At 45.2% G+C, this 17,331-nt stretch overlaps 1 protein-coding gene across 1 annotated transcript in view; it reads left to right on the top strand.

Moving 5' to 3' along the window:
- Positions 1–17,331, top strand: part of DNAH9 (dynein axonemal heavy chain 9) — a 210,999-nt gene that overhangs the window by 41,737 nt on the left and 151,931 nt on the right. The window contains exons 24-35 of the mRNA XM_026120616.2: positions 389–514; positions 1,215–1,454; positions 2,549–2,709; positions 3,808–3,964; positions 4,667–4,771; positions 7,745–7,902; positions 9,077–9,215; positions 10,459–10,746; positions 11,331–11,541; positions 13,857–13,984; positions 14,550–14,658; positions 15,828–15,975. Coding sequence (XP_025976401.2) covers positions 389–514; positions 1,215–1,454; positions 2,549–2,709; positions 3,808–3,964; positions 4,667–4,771; positions 7,745–7,902; positions 9,077–9,215; positions 10,459–10,746; positions 11,331–11,541; positions 13,857–13,984; positions 14,550–14,658; positions 15,828–15,975 — 1,970 coding nt within the window. The remainder of the gene's footprint in view (positions 1–388; positions 515–1,214; positions 1,455–2,548; positions 2,710–3,807; positions 3,965–4,666; positions 4,772–7,744; positions 7,903–9,076; positions 9,216–10,458; positions 10,747–11,330; positions 11,542–13,856; positions 13,985–14,549; positions 14,659–15,827; positions 15,976–17,331) is intronic.

The raw sequence follows: 17,331 nt of genomic DNA, 5'->3' as shown, positions 1-17,331 counted from the left end.
TAGTAATTTCAGCAGGAATCTCTTGTTCCCAAATTTGGCATCAGCTTTTGCCTGCTGCTGGCAGATTGTGCCCAAGTCCCATGTGTGATTCTTCTTACAGCCTGGAGGTGGAATACACTGAAGCAAATTGCTCATCAGTGGAGTTCATTTTGGTTTCTGATATAGCTGGAGTTCAAGCAAAGTCTGCCTTGCATTGCTGGTGCCTATAAGAGTCTGTGAATGCATGCTAATCCTGAAATACCAGAATCAGCTAAATCCACTGAGTCTAAAGTCTCTGAGTCATGTTCAACATGAGTGTTAAGATTCTTGTCCCATCCTATATCTCCACTTATTGCCAAAGGTGCTTAGGAAGAGCAAATGTGTTACTACGTTTTAATATCTTTTCCAGGTTGAGATCTGGCTGAATCACGTTCTAGATAGCATGAGGGCTACCGTGAGAGACGAGATGACAGAAGCAGTCACTACTTACGAGGAGAAGCCCAGGGAACAGTGGCTCTTTGACTATCCTGCCCAGGTATCTGTCTCTGTCCTCCTTGTCTCCTGTTTGACTGGCACACTGGAAAAGGCAGCACATGTCTTCTCCTTCCATCCTGCCTTTGTCATCTTTTAGTAATGGCCTCTAACTGTTGATGGGGAAGGTTCTGGCCTCCACTGTGCTATCCGTGAGGGAGGAAGGGATGAATTGTCCTTGATGTTGGGAATCCATGAATGGAGTTTCCAAGCTGAGGCCCATGGTCTGCCTGGGGCTCTAGGGAGGATACACTGTTGGTTGGGTGACAGAGCTCATCCAGCTGGGCAGTGCCTTTTGTGCCCTGTGAGTCATGGAGTGGTTTATACACCCAGAGGAGGAGAGAGGGATGTAGCAGGAAAAAAGAAATGGTGAGGGCTAATGAGAGAAAAGAGCCCCTCCGATTCACTTTTGACAGTCTTGTGGTCATTGTCTGTCCTGCTCTGCCTCCTCCGCCACATCTGGCAAGTAAAAGATGCTAATTTACTAATAAGTAGCAGCTAAATATGGTTTTATCACCGATGTGATGTTTGAAACGAGTGTCATGGGGCAAGTCCCTGTTGTCATGTCTGCTGTGACTACTGTATCAAAAATACTTATTTCTTGTCCTGGATGCTTGGTTTTTGATATCCCTGTGGATCAGACACTCTTAAACATAAGGTAATTCTGGTGTTTTTCCTGGTTCTGAGCAAGCCCTTTCCCCTAGGTGGCTCTTTCCTGCACCCAGATTTGGTGGACGACCGAGGTTGAGATTGCCTTCGCCAGAGTGGAGGAAGGCTATGAGAATGCAATGAAGGAATATCACAAGAAGCAAGTGGTCCAGCTGAATACCCTCGTTACCATGTTGATTGGGCAGCTCTCCAAGGGTGACAGACAGAAAATCATGACCATATGCACCATTGACGTGCATGCTCGGGATGTGGTGGCGAAGATGATAGCTCAAAAGGTTTGTGTTCGTAGCTCAGCACTGTCCTGTGTTGGACAGGAGAGTTAACGGAGCAGTAGGGCAACCAACGCTTGTCCATTGCTGGATACATTCAGATCACTGCCTACCTCAGTGGGAGATACATGACTGATTTAACTCATACAAAGTTGTAAGGAGTCAAAAAAAGTACCCCCTAAGCCTGCAGTACTGCCGTGTGTCATGGCCCTGCAACACTGAGGGGCCTGTTGTACTTGTCATAGATTCACGCTGGGAGTTAAAGGGTGGCCTTGTGCCATGTTGCTAAAGCATCTGTTGGTGGGTCATGGAATCGTGCTGGGAAGATGCTGGATGCAGTCTCAGTTATGGATTTAGAAAGTAAGAAAAAACATTTATGCTTTTCTTTTTGGAGCCTCCTTGGCCCACTGGGGGGGCTCTTTGGGCAACAGCAAGGTGCTCACTTGTCCTGCATGCCTTTCTGGCCTAGTGTCAAGCCCCACAGATTGATGACGTGCCCTGACTGCATTGGGTTACAACTTCTCCCTCATCTCCCCTGTATCCTTTTGGAGGTGGCCAGGCTGCAGTCAAGGTGTCTGGCTTCAGGGGTTCAGCTAGGACAGGCAATGGCTTGGCTCAGTTTGTGGTGAAACAGTCCTTCTTCCAGGCCTGCCTGCTGGTTGCAGGGAGAGCTCTGGCCATGACTGTCCTTATCCTCCTGTCCACAGCCTGTTTTTGTGGTCCTGACTGTGGCTTCTTCCCTCAGAAGAGTTGCCTAGACACCTCTGCTCCTTCTCCCATTCCATCTGCTTTATAAGAGCCTCTTCCCAACTTGCTGCTTCTTGTATTTCTCTTCCCTTCACATGTGTTTTTTTTTGTGGATATCCAGACTAATTGTCGTTTTTCTCTCCCAGCAAGGTGGTCCCTACTTTGATTCCTCCCCTCTACTAATGGGAGACTGGGACTCTGCAAGGTGATATTTCTCACCACACCTGTCTTCACTGGACAGGGCCCAGTCCATCCCTGATACAGCCTCATTACAATCACCATTTTGGCACCTGAGTTGTGCATACCCAGCATCCTTGGCCTTCCCATGACGGTGCTCTGTGGATACATTTCAGGTGGACAACGCTCAGGCCTTCATTTGGCTGTCACAGCTCAGGCACAGATGGGCGGATGAAGAGCGGCACTGTTTTGCCAATATCTGTGATGCCCAGTTCCTGTACTCCTATGAATATCTTGGCAACACCCCGCGGCTTGTGATCACTCCGTTGACTGACAGGTAGGTCCCAGGAAAACACTGGGATATCTGGGCTGTCATGGAGTCAGAAACAACTGCCAGCCTCAGACAGGTTTGATCTGGATACCTGCATCCATCCGGTTCTTCTCCATGTCCCAGCAATCCTGTGGCAGAGCTCTGACTCTCTCCTATTTTGTGATTTCATTGACATACCCTCTGAGAGTATCTTTGCCTCAGATCCTAGGGTGGGATTCAGCTCACAAATTAAGACGTTCATTTGTGTTTCTCTGCCTGTGCAGAGGTGCCAGTATCTCCGTACAGTCGGTGAGTCTAGAGACCTGTTCATGACATCTTGAACTAGACACGTATGGTTTGATTCAGTTACCAACTGTGGACATCTAGGGCCACTTGAGGAGTTCTGCCATGTCCCACCTGGCTTCCAGCTCCCACTCCAAAAGTGTACAAGTCTTCTGTGAACCCCATGTCGTGTCTGTCCACCCTGTGTGACACCTCAGTGGCGAGGGACATCTCAGATGGCTCCAGCCACGAGTGTTAGTCAGCTGACCCAAGCCCCCATGCATGGTCAGGTTTTGTTGGCTGTATTGACTACATCTCTGTGGCTTACACAGAGAGCACAGACACCCACATATGGGCACCTCTCTGTTTGTCATCAGTTCTAAAGCCTGAGGAGCTTTAGGGCTTGCTGTGGCATTGCGTGGGATCATTCTGAAACCATCCAAGCAGATTTCTACAAGCTGATGGAAAATGGGATGCTTTGGGCAGCAGGAGAAATGTCCTTTTGTCTCAGAAAAGCCAACATGTTCTGATGCTATCTGGGGTCTGGGACATGCGTAATATCAGTCAGCAGTATGGGGTTTCACAGAAAGCTCAACCGCTGATATGAGGGGGTTGAGCAGACTCTGATGGAAGATGATGAGTGCCTTTGGGAAAAAATACAGACAGGTAGAGGTGGTAATTAATGACCAGGAAGACTTTCAGCTTGTGTGTGCACTCTGCTCACTTATTGCTTTGCAGAATGAGGGTGCATTACCTCAGTTCCATTGCTCTGGACCCCATCAGTGACCTGTTGGACCAAATCTCAATCTCTTTCCTGTTTTTCTTTACTTTTTGCTGTGGAAGATGTTACATTACCCTGACCCAGTCACTACACCTGACCATGAGTGGAGCTCCTGCAGGCCCTGCAGGCACCGGCAAGACAGAGACTACTAAAGATCTGGGGCGAGCCCTGGGCATCATGGTGTATGTGTTTAACTGCTCCGAGCAGATGGACTACAAGGTAGTGCTTTCTTTCCGCTTTGGGAGCTGTACAGGGCTGTTTGGGAGGCAGAGGCCCAAACTGTGCTCTCTCAGGAGCTGAATGCCTTATTACACCCTTCCCCTGCCTTTTGGACTTAACTTTTCCTCTGAAATACTTCAAAAATTTTGGCCTGTTCAGTTAAGAATGAGGCTGCACTGGTGCTTTTGGCACCGTCATTCCTTCCTACCATGCTCACAGGCTGAAGTGTTTTGGCATGGGGAGAGACCTGTCCTGTTTTTTTTCGAGATCCTTAGCCAGAAGAAGGCCAAAGCCTGCTGAACCTCCAATTGCTGCATAACACTAAATTGTCAGATTGTGTCTTGCTCCCTGCATGTCTGGCATGGTATAGTGGTTCTGGTAGCTTCAGATCACAATTTATTCAGCTTTTGAGCTCTCCCAGGAAGCGGGACTGTCAGTAATTCAACACAGGTGACCTTTAAATGAAACTTGTGCACAGATATATCGAGAAAGTGCAATTAACAAATCAAGTGGCAAACTGTGCAGAGCTATAAATATTATAATTGAGTTGTGCCTGCTGTTTCCATGCACTTTTCTAAATACCCACAATAGACTGTAAATTGCTATAAATAAACAGGCTGGGAAATAAAATCCTTTTTTTTTTCTTTTTTTCTGAAGTTGATTCCACTGGTGTAATGTCACGTTTGTAATTTTTCGTTGCAGTCTTGTGGGAACATTTACAAAGGCCTTTCCCAGACGGGAGCCTGGGGCTGTTTCGATGAATTTAACAGAATCTCCGTTGAGGTACTTTCTGTGGTGGCTGTACAGGTAAGTGAGGAAATACTCATAAATAAATACGAACAAGGCGGAACCATGTTCTCACTGGAGCGAGGGTAAATATGGAAAGTGCATGTTGCTGGTTTCACAGTTTAGTGTGTAGGCAGGTGAGGGGTTATATCTCAAAATTAAGTGATCATGTGAATATCACAGCGCTGACAAAACACAGCAGTCATGTGCTGCAAACCTTATTGTCGCTTCTTTTCTCCCCCCAAATACAACATTTGTGTTGGGGCAGTTCTTTATAGTGCCTTTTCTCAGATCTATATGCACCATGGCACTGCGCGTATTCTTTTCTGAGGAGGAGAATTTGTAGTATTAACATGCTGTGAGACAATTACAGCATACCATCATACCATTTTAGGGAGAGCTGCCTTTACTTATGGCTACTTAGCCTGTCTCCTGCCACCTAGGGTGGGATGGGAATAATTTTCAAGGAGGGGGTGGCAAGAAAGCAGGAGGAATGGTGGTTTATGGGACTGATCCAAAGCCTTCTGGACTTTTTACGTTACCATTGGCTGCAGTCAGGCACAGTTTGTGTATTATATGTGACAAATAAGAATAAATTCAAGATAAACTTTCTTAATACTTACGTGTCATCAATACTATATTCTTTTTTCCTTCTTTCTGTTTGCATGTGGTTGTAGATTTAATTTCAATGTTTGTGATGAGAGCTCTATGAAATGGCTATAGGGGACATTACTAGCTGAGGGAAATGCTTTCTGAAAGGGTAGCATTCAACCCCACGATTGCAGCGCCGCGCTCGTAAAAGCCTGTAACCGCCAGGTGACACCCAATAACTGGAACCTCCGGCAGAACTGCAGCCCTTATTTATGTGCTTACCTAGGATGCACTGATAGCTTGGAATTAAACGTAGGAAAGAGCTGTTTGAGCTGTGCCCTGCCAGTGCATAGACATTTTCCCTATAGGGTGATTTCTAGTATCCTGCTTAATCTAATTGCTGAGTGCATTTTATAGATGAGTTTCATGTACAGCACATCAGTAATCTTGCGAGAGAGACTAGAAAGGAGACTGCCCTCCCCATCGTGCTAGAGAGTCTTGCTCACTTGTGCTTACATACATTCTGTCACTTTGCCTCCTCTTTCCCCTCCTCCCACTGACCTGTGAGTAAATCTGGAATTATTTTATGCAGGGGGAAGGATTTCACTAGGAGAGGCTCTTGGCAGTCTTCTCATAAATGCCCCGTGGGCGGTGAAGGAGCACTCTGTTAGGGTAACTGCTGCAGGTTTGAATCCCCTCTGGGAGGGCCTGAAATCTGGGTAAGCATTAGAACTTGGCAGCAGGGTGGAAGCAGTCCTGCTGCCTCTCCTGGCCCTTGCTTGGAGAGCTGTGGCTGGATGTTGTCCAGATTCTAAACCACGCTGGCATCCTCTGGAAACCAGAAGCATGCCCTCATGCAAGGTAGACTGGGAATCCCGTAGCTTCCAGCTACCCCTGGAGCTTGGGCTTAGGGTGAGTGCTCAAATGCGTTGTGCAGACTGAGTCCGCTGTGACGTGGCCAGATCTGAAAATTTTGAGCTTTGGGGAACTTCAGTGTAGGAAACAGATGCCTGAGGATCTGAAGTTCTTCTGGACTCAGGTGTCAGCTGAGTGCAGCGTTTTAGGATCCCAGTGTCTGATTTAGATGCTAAATTCTTCCTACACCACTTTTTTGGCTCAGGATTGTAGGAAGTAAGATCTAGAACCAAGAAGTTCCTATATTCTTGTAGATCTTACAGTCAAAGATGTTGTTCTGAACCTCTCCATGGACTCCTTGCTCTTCTCATCTTCCTTTCACTCGTAATTGGTACCTTATGTGACTTCCCAAAGAAGCCCCAGGCTGGTACATGAGTTTATATATTGTTTCCTTTCAATTTTTGTTCTGTCAGATTCTAGTTCAAAATTGTCATTGAAAAAAGTCTTTGAGGATCTTAAAATAAAAGGGGAAACTGAACAAAAGAAGGCCAGATATGACTCAAATGTTAATAATTCTTTTGCTCCTGGCTGGAGTGCTGCATCTGAATAAAGCAGCACGGCTGTCATTCCTTCATCGTGTCTCCTGGCTGCTATTAAGAACGTAACCATGGCGATGTTTAATTGGCCATCTTAGTCATGCAGCTAATGTCGATAGGCTTTCTTACAGAAAGAATTCGATTAATTGCTTACCTTTAAGATAGTAAACAGTGGTAAGGTTAGAGTGGTGAAAATAGAGACATTTCTCTCTCACTGAAGTGCTGTCTGTGATGATTTAGCCCTAATAAACTTGCTCCCTTCAGAAGGTGAGAAATGAGAACAAAACTGCAATCACACAAATGTAAAAGACAACATAACATTAGTGAGTAAAAGTGGCAGGGGAGCGTCTCACAGCTTCTGCCTTGTGCTTTCAGTTTTAAATAAAACATCTAATATCCCAAAATCTTACGAAATGGTGTCAAGTGATTAGTTTGAGATTGAGTTGGGAGCAAGTTTATTGGGAAACACTGCTCCTTTTCTGGTCCTAGTGTTTTGTTTAAGGAACAGGACAGGGACAGAAGGGTTTTGGGATGGCACGAAGAGCAATAGTGAATCTGTGTGTGGGGAGGCATGAAGAGAATAGGAGGCCCACATTGTGTTGGACCCTTGGAACTGCATTTGGCTGTTGATTGTATTCTAGATGCGTGGACAGCCCTGCATCTCTTCTTGTGTGTCTGGCCTAGTGCTAGGTTAGGAAGCTGACGGAGATGGTGCACTTTGTCCAATTTCTTAAGCTCTCTTCGCTGCTTTGTCAGAGTTCGGTGATGAAAGGTTGATACTGTCTCACAGATTTACTCCAAACGGTGGATAAAGCTTTACAAGGTCACTAAAACAACAGAGATAAGCTATGTTCATTATGGGGCCAAATATAAGGAAGGCAGCCCTGTCGTCTGATGTGGTTTTTTTTTTCATAACTGAACATCAGTACTAAAATACAGATTTGGTTCCTAGGTGAAGAGTGTGCAGGATGCTATACGGGACAAAAAGAAATCCTTCAATTTTCTTGGAGAAGACATTAACTTAGTACCCTCAGTAGGTATTTTCATCACCATGAACCCTGGTTATGCAGGTCGAACTGAGCTACCTGAGAATTTAAAAGCTCTTTTCAGGTAAGTCCAGATCAGGTTTTGTGTCCTCTATAACAGTGACAGCAGTTGCCTTTTGGAGTATCCAGGCCTGACTTTATTACCTTGGGGAATTCACTCTCATTGGGGATTCTCAGATAATTTCTGCCTTGCACAAGAAGCCTGAGTCTGGGAATGTACGGGTAGGGCCAATTGCGATGATAAAGTCAGTTTGTGGACCTCGCTCATAAGAGTAATCATGAAAGAAGCCTGTCACCTCTGCAAACAAGTTCCTGATTAGGAATGAGCTAAGGCTGTTGCTGCCTTTTGGCTCATCTCTAGGTAGCTAGATACTGTAACAGAACAGCCCTGGTCCTTCAGCCAGGCTGGGCATGCTCATTCATCTTCTACCTTCCCACTTAGCTGTGAAACAGCAGTCACAGGCCAACATCCTCTGTCCACTTTGCTGTTGGATTTGTGATTCCACTTGCTTCATAGCTGCCCATCTCTCTGTGAGCTTTGGCAGCCATTTCACTACTGGTAAAATGCCTGGAACAGGAATAGGTGTGAATACACAGGACACTCATTGCCACCTCCCTTCCCTGCCAGCCACCATGCCAACACTGATCATGCTGGGAATGACCCAACCTGTTTTAAGTGCAGTTTGAAGCCTTTGCAGGAGTGAGGAGAGAGACCCATGTCTGCGCCAGTCTACAAGTTCTGGGCCAAGCCACTTTTTTTTTTTTTTTTTTGTCTTTCCTCGGATATAACATGTATTACTTGCTACTGCTGATCTTCATTTCAGGCCATGCTTGCCAGTGTTTGGCCTTCCATCCAGCAGAACAGTGTTACTGCCTGGAAAGGCAATCTTGAGCCATTTTAGAAAGGGGACACTTCAACAACTGTGTTTTCTTCTGAATATTCTGATCTTCCTCTGGCAGTGCTGGCACTGGTGTTTTCAGGTTAACTTAAAGGCAGGCTCATGTTTCAAATCAGAACAAAGCCCTGATAAATCCAATGAAATCTGGGTCGTGAGATCTTGTGTCTTTTGGGCTAGGTAAAAGCAGCGTAGGCTTTTTATTTTGCATGCATCCTCTGAATTCAAACCCACACTAGCCCTCACTAATAAATATGGCAGCTTGTTGTGCCAGTCCGCTGTTTATAAGCCCTGTAGATGAGAAATACTTGTTCTGCAATATTTTCTCTACTATGTTTATAGGCCATGTGCGATGGTTGTGCCAGATTTTGAGCTGATATGTGAAATTATGTTGGTGGCTGAGGGTTTCATTGAAGCCCGTGCTCTAGCAAGGAAGTTCATTACTCTGTACCAGCTCTGCAAAGAGCTCCTGTCCAAACAGGTGAGTCTGCTTTCATGGCTGGATAATATGATGAAACGTGTTGATCTCTAAACAACCAGTAGCACAATATTCTATCACTGCTGTAGCTAGAACTTCACAGCTTTTCTTTCATGATTGCATTTAGTCTGGCTACTGGGAGAAAGTTTGTGATTGTCAGAGCAATGTAATTTTCAGACTGCTTTTTTGGAGGATCTGCAGGGACAGAAGTGCTTTATCAGCTGCACTAAAGTGAGAGATTTTTTCAATGGATTCAAATGACACCATGTTTAGGGAAGCATTCAGTGTCCCTTTACTTTTCAATTCTCCTATTTCCTATTGAATTTCCTGCCTTTAAGTGTTTTATGACTTGTGTACCTCTCTGAGTTCAGCATAATGGTTCTGTGTGTTGTCATATGTTGGCCAAGTATGGTCACTTTTAATGCAAAGCTCTAATTAGTCAGATTTTTTTCTTGTAATTATTTGCATAAATCAGAGCTGGGTCCTGAGAAGAATTGGTTCAGAACTTCAGATGGAAAATATGATCTTAGCTGTGACAGCACAAGGCTGGGTAGGAGATGCCTTGTCACAGAAACTTGAGGGTCTTGGTGGAAGCTGTGGTCTCCCACATACCTCAGCCTGACACTTGACTGTTTATTAACATCTGGAGGATGTTAATAAAGCAGCAAAATAATGCCATTCTGTGATCCTTTTTCAGCAGTATCCTTACTGGCCTTGCTCAGTGGGCAGCCTGTGGGTTAGCAGCCGGTGGTGTAATTTCTGACTCGGACAAAATGTGCCTGGTAATCTTGTGATGGGCAGAATGGAGAAACCTGGGTGTTAGGGGCCTCCTAACGGACTAACAAGCCTTTCACCTTGGTAGTTTGTGCAGATCCAGAGCAGGCTGCTAGGGATCTGGCTGGCCTTACTTTAGCTACTTTTTGTTTTAGGTGGAACAAATTGCTTAGGTCTCAAGAGTGCAAGTCCTAATTCTGTACTACTGCCATCTCTGAGCTCACATGGTGGTGGGAAGAGCTGAGTTATCTGACTCCTTAATACTGTCCTTGGTAGGAGTCTCACCTACTGAATTGGAAATGAGGTGACTCGTGCCTCAGGCTGGTGGAGGTCTCTGGCCCTGATGTAATTAGTGGATTTGGATGTATTTTCAATGCTGGCTTGTCTAGTAACTTGGAGGTGCTGGTTGTTCCACCTGTGCAGTAGTGGGCCATCTAAGCATAAAGCCATCCCTCCCTTTTCTCCTTTGCAGGATCACTATGACTGGGGCTTACGTGCTATCAAGTCAGTGCTAGTTGTCGCTGGTTCCCTCAAGCGAGATGACCCAGAGCGACCTGAAGACCAGGTTCTGATGCGCTCTCTTCGCGACTTCAACATCCCCAAGATTGTGACCGATGATATGCCGGTGTTTATGGGTCTGATTGGGGATCTTTTCCCTGCATTGGATGTGCCTCGGAAGCGTGACTTGAATTTTGAGTCATTTGTGAAACAGGCCGTGTTGGACCTCCGGCTGCAGGCTGAAGACAACTTTGTGCTCAAAGTAAGACTAAACAATCTTCTGCCCTCGCTATGCCACCATCAAATCATTTGTGTTTTCTCAACCATCTCTTGCTGCTACGAAGACGGCTCTGTCAATAATCCCCTTGCAGGCTGATCTTGATGTAGGACACAGTCTGCTATGCAGTCATTTATTTCTTACCCATACAGGGCAGGTGCAGACTCATGGGATCTGTTCCTGCTTCTAGGGCCTAAGAGATCCTTTGATACAGGGTCTGATGCAGTCATAGCTGCCTAAGGCCAGCACTGGCTCAGCCCTACATGAGCCACTGGGTTTACAAAGGGTTTACAAAACTCTTGTGGCTCCCCCTTGAAAGCATGGTCCCTGGAGACCAGAGCCTCAGCAGCTGATAGCTGTCAGCTATTCAGATGTAAATAGTGCTGGAGGTTTGTCTGCAGCCTGAGGATCTGGCCCATCCTCCTTAGAGTGGCTGGACCAAATTCAATGCTAAATTTGTTTCTCTCTTGGATTCCTCTTTCTAAAGAAGAGGCCCAATGGGGAGCTATTTGTTAGATCTGAACTTTAGTTTGGTATTTCTGTCTGAAATTTGGGTGTGTTTTTCTCAGGTGGTGCAGCTGGAGGAGCTGCTGACGGTCCGACACTCTGTCTTCGTGGTGGGTAATGCAGGCACAGGCAAATCTCAGGTGCTGAAATCCCTGAACAAGACTTACCAAATAATGAAGCGCCGTCCTGTCTGGACAGACCTGAACCCCAAGGCAGTCACCAATGATGAGCTTTTTGGCATTATTAACCCTGCAACAAGGGAATGGAAAGACGGTAAATGTATTTTCACCTCTGAACCTGTAGATTAAGAAGGATCTTTTAGTGAACTTCTTGAGCAGCAACAGGATGACTGGTTCTTTGGATGCAGGTCTCAGAGTTCAGACATTTGTCTGCTGCTCACAGCCACATGGGAGCTTGTTGTTAAAAGGCTACATAGGAAGTTTTAGCTGTTTGATCTTCAAATGAGAAATATAGCATAAACCTGCTTTAACTTACTTGCCTTAGGAGTAAATATCATGTCTATTAATCCTGACATGTACCAGTTTCTAAATGGGACAGGCAGCTCAGAGAGGGCTGGACCAGTGATGGAAGAGAGGTGGATGCTGAATTCTTCTCTGCCCTATGGTGTGTGCTGAAGGCCCCCAACATATGCTGTCAGGTTTCAGTTGTTGGTAGCACACACACCAGCCCTAAAGCAGTGCTTTCCCCTACCTCAGAACTGCAAATACTGCTGCCCAGTCTTTCCGTAGTATACCACAATTTCCCAATCTGTTGATCCTGAGCACTCCTGAGGAAAATAGGACGTGTGTCTAAAATCTGCTTAAACATCACAAAAAACTGTAGTGAAAATGTTTGATTGTGTCTAATATGGAAAGGCAGTTTTGATTATGTTTGTGGCTGGTTTGGGAGGTGTGGAGGAGGTATGGGAAGACATTGTCATAAATCATCCTCAGCCATAATCTCTGCAGGAGATGAACTGCCCACCTCCCCTGTCCCCACCTATGGACCCTTCCTGACCACTTGCTCTGCTGCAGTACCGGGGTTAATTTCATTTTAATTATAGTTAGGGATCCTAAATCAAAAGCGACAGAGAGAAAGTGGTGGAATATAGCTTGAACTCTCTAGACTGGCTGCAGGAGTTTGTGCAGATCAAGGACCTCTGGTACTACCTAACAGCAGGGGGGACATTTTAAAGGTGACTGTCCAACACTTTTCTAGCCTATGATATTTCAAATGAGTTTAGGGACCTCCACCCCAAAGTTTTAAGGCAAGTATTTTCTGCATTAACCATTTCTGAAAATTGTGTTTATTTTTGTCAAATATCAGCAAGGAGACTTTCCCCACGGTCCAACAAAGGGTGAGGCATTCCCTTACATATTCTTCCTGTTTTCATCATATCACTACTTTCATCATCAGGAGCTGAAAAGGTTATGTATGTTAGATGGTAAAAGCTCCAAGAGAATCCTAAAAGTGTTCTTCATAGAGCCAAACTCTTTAAATCCCCAACCCAGCTTTATGGTGTGGACAACAAACTTTAGAAGAGAAGCACTTTTCTTTCCACTGCTGTCATGGTGCATGTGAGGGGAGCACTGGTGATCTGAGACAGTAATTATTTCTGATAGTAATGATCTTGGAGTAGTTTCAGAGTCTGTTGCCAAGTCATGTGTCTACCATGTGAGGAACTGAGTTGAAGCAATGACGGAAGTATTTTTATTTTTTTGACTTGACCTCCAGATCCGGATACCTGTTGCATTTGCGCTGCACAAACTTTGTCTTCAGTCATATAATGCCACTAGCCATTCCTGATATGGATCACACAAAAATAGCTTGTCCTGGAGGAAAAAAAAAAAAAAAAAGAAAAGAAGTGCTTGTCACAATTCACCAGAAGACTTTCCTTTTTTTTTAATGTTTGCCTGATGTTTTTTCATGAAAATGAAAGTCTCCCTAGATATTTTCACATGTATAGGAGAGCGATAGTTTTGTGGAGTTTTCATTTGCTCTGCAGTACTGCTGCTCTATTCCCAGCCTTCTTGCTGTTCTTAACATTCATTATTTACTCCCCTCGAGACACTGTATCCTCTCTGTCTCCTTGATTTTACTGACATTTTGTTCTGTCATTCAGTGTCATTCTGTGCTTGTTCTCCCCTCAATCTCGCTAAAGCCATGACCCAGAGTTTAATGCATCTTGATTTCCCTGAAATACTTTCAGCCACAAAAAGAGTTATAAGAAATTCCAAGGCATATTCAGATGGGTTTCTCTGTATTGTGTAATTCATGCCCTCTTTTGCCTCTGAGTATCTACACTTCACTTCTCTTATCCTTCATGAATCTCAGGGGGAAGGAAGCTTGTGTGTAGATCTGCAGTCATTTTCAGTGATACTAACTAATAATGTAATTTTTCTTCACAGGAGACTAGACCCGTATCATGGTATTGTAACATTTATTACTTAAAACACGTACAGGTGCAGAATTCTGAATGCTTAAGAGGAAAGCATTGAGCAGGATAATTTTTAATAAGTTGTTAGAGAAAACTGGTAGAGCAGGAGGAAGATTCAGTGTTCATCAAGATATTCATGTTATTGCCCTAGGACTGTTTTCGTCAATCATGCGAGAGCTGGCCAACATAACACATGATGGTCCCAAGTGGATGGTACTAGATGGAGATATTGATCCAATGTGGATTGAGTCTCTTAATACTGTGATGGATGATAATAAGGTAATGCATAAAGTTAAAGAAGCAGGTATTCCTTGATTGCATGGCAAGATTCAGTCTCAGAGAAATACACCTGCTGAAATAATACCTCTTGGAATAATACAATTGTGATGGTGTTTTTTGAGAGAGAGAGAGCAAGAGCAAGATGTACACACACATACATATATATATATACATATATGCATGTGTGTGCATAAAAAAAAAATAATGAAAATGGTGCATGAGGAAAATAGCCCAAAGCCTACATTTTCATGGGAATTTCTCTTTACTGGAGAGCTGGAATCATGAGTAACTGCAGAGGTCCTGATCATAATTTCAGGCCCTTTAAAATGGAGAATGGAGCCATATTCCTGCACCTTTTCTCTTACATAAGGGAATGCTATTCATTTTGGGCTGTGGAAGAGAGAGGAGTCTTTCTTCTATGTTAGAAATCAGCTGCTTTACTTTGAGCACTGGGCTGACAGCAACAAAGGTTTCTAGTACTAAGGACTGAACATATTTTAATCCCATTCCTGGGGAAGATATTCACCCCAAGATTACACTGCTGCTATCTCTCTGCCACATGCAGGTGCTGACCCTGGCAAGCAATGAGAGGATCCCTCTGAACCCGACAATGCGGCTGGTCTTTGAGATCAGCCACCTGCGCACAGCCACTCCAGCGACCGTGTCCAGAGCAGGTGGGTCCTGACATGAGCAGGAGGAGTTCATGCTCTCCCTGCAGGAAATGACTGGCCCAAGCTTCACTGTGGGATTCTGCATGAACCAAGCGGGGTTTAGTGCCATTAACTACTGTCTTGCATTGGCCAATTCGATCCCTGTTGAAAGTTCCCCACTTGGGATCACATCTGCCCTTGGTGGGCAGGGTAAGTTCCTGAAGCACGTGGACAAACTCAGAAACTTGACCCCAAATCCAAATGCAGAACTGTCCATCTGGGAGATTTACCCAGAATTTCTGCCTGCTGATGTGTAGCAACAGCTTCAGCAGTGCCAAGAGAGTGCTTCTGGTGTGCAATGCCCTGTACCAACTTGATAAGGAGAGGGACAATCCATATCTCAAATAGCTCTTGATCTGGAGAAGTGCATGAAGTATGAAGGGAATGAAGGTGTCTCCTAGTTTTGCACGTGGGGAAATGAGTCCCAGAGCAATAACATGACTCAAACAAGACCATGTTCTTAATTTGGGGCAGCATCAGGAAAAGCGTCCAAGTTTCCCGAGTTAAGTCTCTTCGCTGTTACACTGTTCCTGCTCCTCAGTTTTTGTGCAGGAGGGCTGCGAAGTGAATTGCCTGTGTACTGGACATCTGCTAACCCTTCCTTGTGATGGCATCCCTCCAAAGCCGTGTGCCTGGCTGTGTGGGTGCAGGGGATACAGGGAGTTGAGGAACTCACATGCATACCACCAGCCAAGGACAGAGTTGTGCAGCTCCTTAGCCCCTCTCTGCTGCCAGCTCTCATCTCTGCATTTTTGGGGGAGCTCTTAGCTCTGGTTACAGGGGCCAAGCTTTTCTGTGCACATGAACACCACTTAAGACCTGGAGAGTCCTGCTGGGTCCATGCCCTAGAGCAGAAGAGCCATGGCATGCAGATTCCTGAGCTGAGACACAGCTCAAATCCCACATGGATCTTGATAGAGGTGCCCCAGTGACCAGGGACAGTGTAGAGAGCTGTGCAGTGCCAGGGGCTAGGGATATCCTCTGCAGTGGGGCAGAAAGAGGGGGTAGGTAGTAGGGCTCCCAGCTGTATTTGAGGATTAATTGAGTGAAAGGAGATGAGCATTTCTGCTGGAGAAAAGGAATTGTCTCTGCTGTGTCCTTATTATATATAATCTCTTACCCTTGGTCTAAAGGGATCCTGTACCTCAACCCAGTGGATCTGGGCTGGAATCCCCCAGTGAGCAGCTGGATTGACAGGCGAGAGATCCAGTCAGAAAGAGCCAACTTGACCATTTTGTTTGACAAGTACCTGCCGCTTTGCCTGGATACCCTTAGAACAAGGTAATGCATAAAGAGGCGAATGTAACTCTGATGGCGAGGGCAGAGGGACAACCACAGCCTTCCAGATTGCCCTGTGCTTTGCTAGGATTGAGCTGCATGTAGCATTGGTGGGTGCTTTCTTCCCTGCCCCAAGAGCCCTGACATCATTGGCTTAACCACATAGAAATGTGTAAATAGGAAGTGGCAGAGAGAAGTGTGGGTGCTAATGCTCCTTCCCATTGTTTGCTGGCCAGATCTGGTTTTCATTTGATTTTAATTTGGTGGTTGTTCTACTCCTTGTGCCAATTCTGCATCTCTTAGAGAGGAAATCTGGAAGATCCTAAAGAGGAACGCTTTTGACTCTCCTGACATGTCAGGCTGTACCTGAATCCACTCCACAAGTCATTTTTCAGTAGAGCAGATTTCAAACCATTGCTTAAAGAAAGTTTTCAACCCACAGTGTGGAAAGTGGAGAGAACAGATCCTCTTTTTCCCCTTCCCACTTTTTCTCCACCCCTTAGTTATCACAAGAAAATTGGTGTTTTTGTGAGAGGATTAGGACTGCTCTTCTGGTAATTGTCTCTCTAACTACTTTTCTTGATGCATTTGGACAAAATGAAATCAGTCTCTATGGATATCCAGCCTGGGTGTGTTTCGTGGTTGGACACCAGTCAAATGTATAAGAATAACTTTGATTTTTGGAAGAGCTCTGATGCTCCCCGATGTAGTGCATTTGGGGCCCTTGTCAGCCTAGCATTGGTAAACAGGGCTGCAGGCTTATGTTAACTTCCAGATGCTGCCTACGTAGAAGTCCTCTGGAGTCGTTCTTGCCCATCATCATGGGAAATGGCTCTCTTAATCATGAAATGACGAGGACTGGCCACAGTAGAGTCCCAACAAACTTGAGTAGGAAAACTTCTCCCATCCTCTGTTTGTTTCCTATACTTGCACCTCAGTTAAAAAAACAACAACAATAAAGAAAGAATACTAGCACAAAATCAAGTGTGGGGGTTGTCAGCCACAACAGTGACATGTCAGAATGCCGTGACATGTCAGAATGCCGTGACATGTCAGAATGCCGTGACATGTCAGAGAAAGCAGAGGTCTTTGGAAGTAGGAGGTAGGCAACTTAATGGAGAGGCTGCTTTCTGCAGGACCAGGTGATTATAGCCATTGGCAGCACAGTCCATCGGACATTTCCCACTCTATTTGCTGAATGCTGTGTCAGACTGTGAAATCCACAGGATTAGCTGCAGGCAGCCCTGCGCTGAGTATTTTGGTAGCTTACTTAATTCAGAAATTGTAGAACCAACCTTTCAAATAGCTATAATTACTTTATGGAGGACTTCAGTGCTGCTACGATGTTAGTTTGGAATT

The sequence above is a fragment of the Dromaius novaehollandiae genome, chromosome 18, assembly GCF_036370855.1.
Source record: "Dromaius novaehollandiae isolate bDroNov1 chromosome 18, bDroNov1.hap1, whole genome shotgun sequence".
Classification (NCBI taxonomy): domain Eukaryota; kingdom Metazoa; phylum Chordata; class Aves; order Casuariiformes; family Dromaiidae; genus Dromaius; species Dromaius novaehollandiae.
The sequence above is the reverse complement of the archived record's forward strand: the minus strand, read 5'-3'. Positions and strand labels throughout refer to the sequence as shown.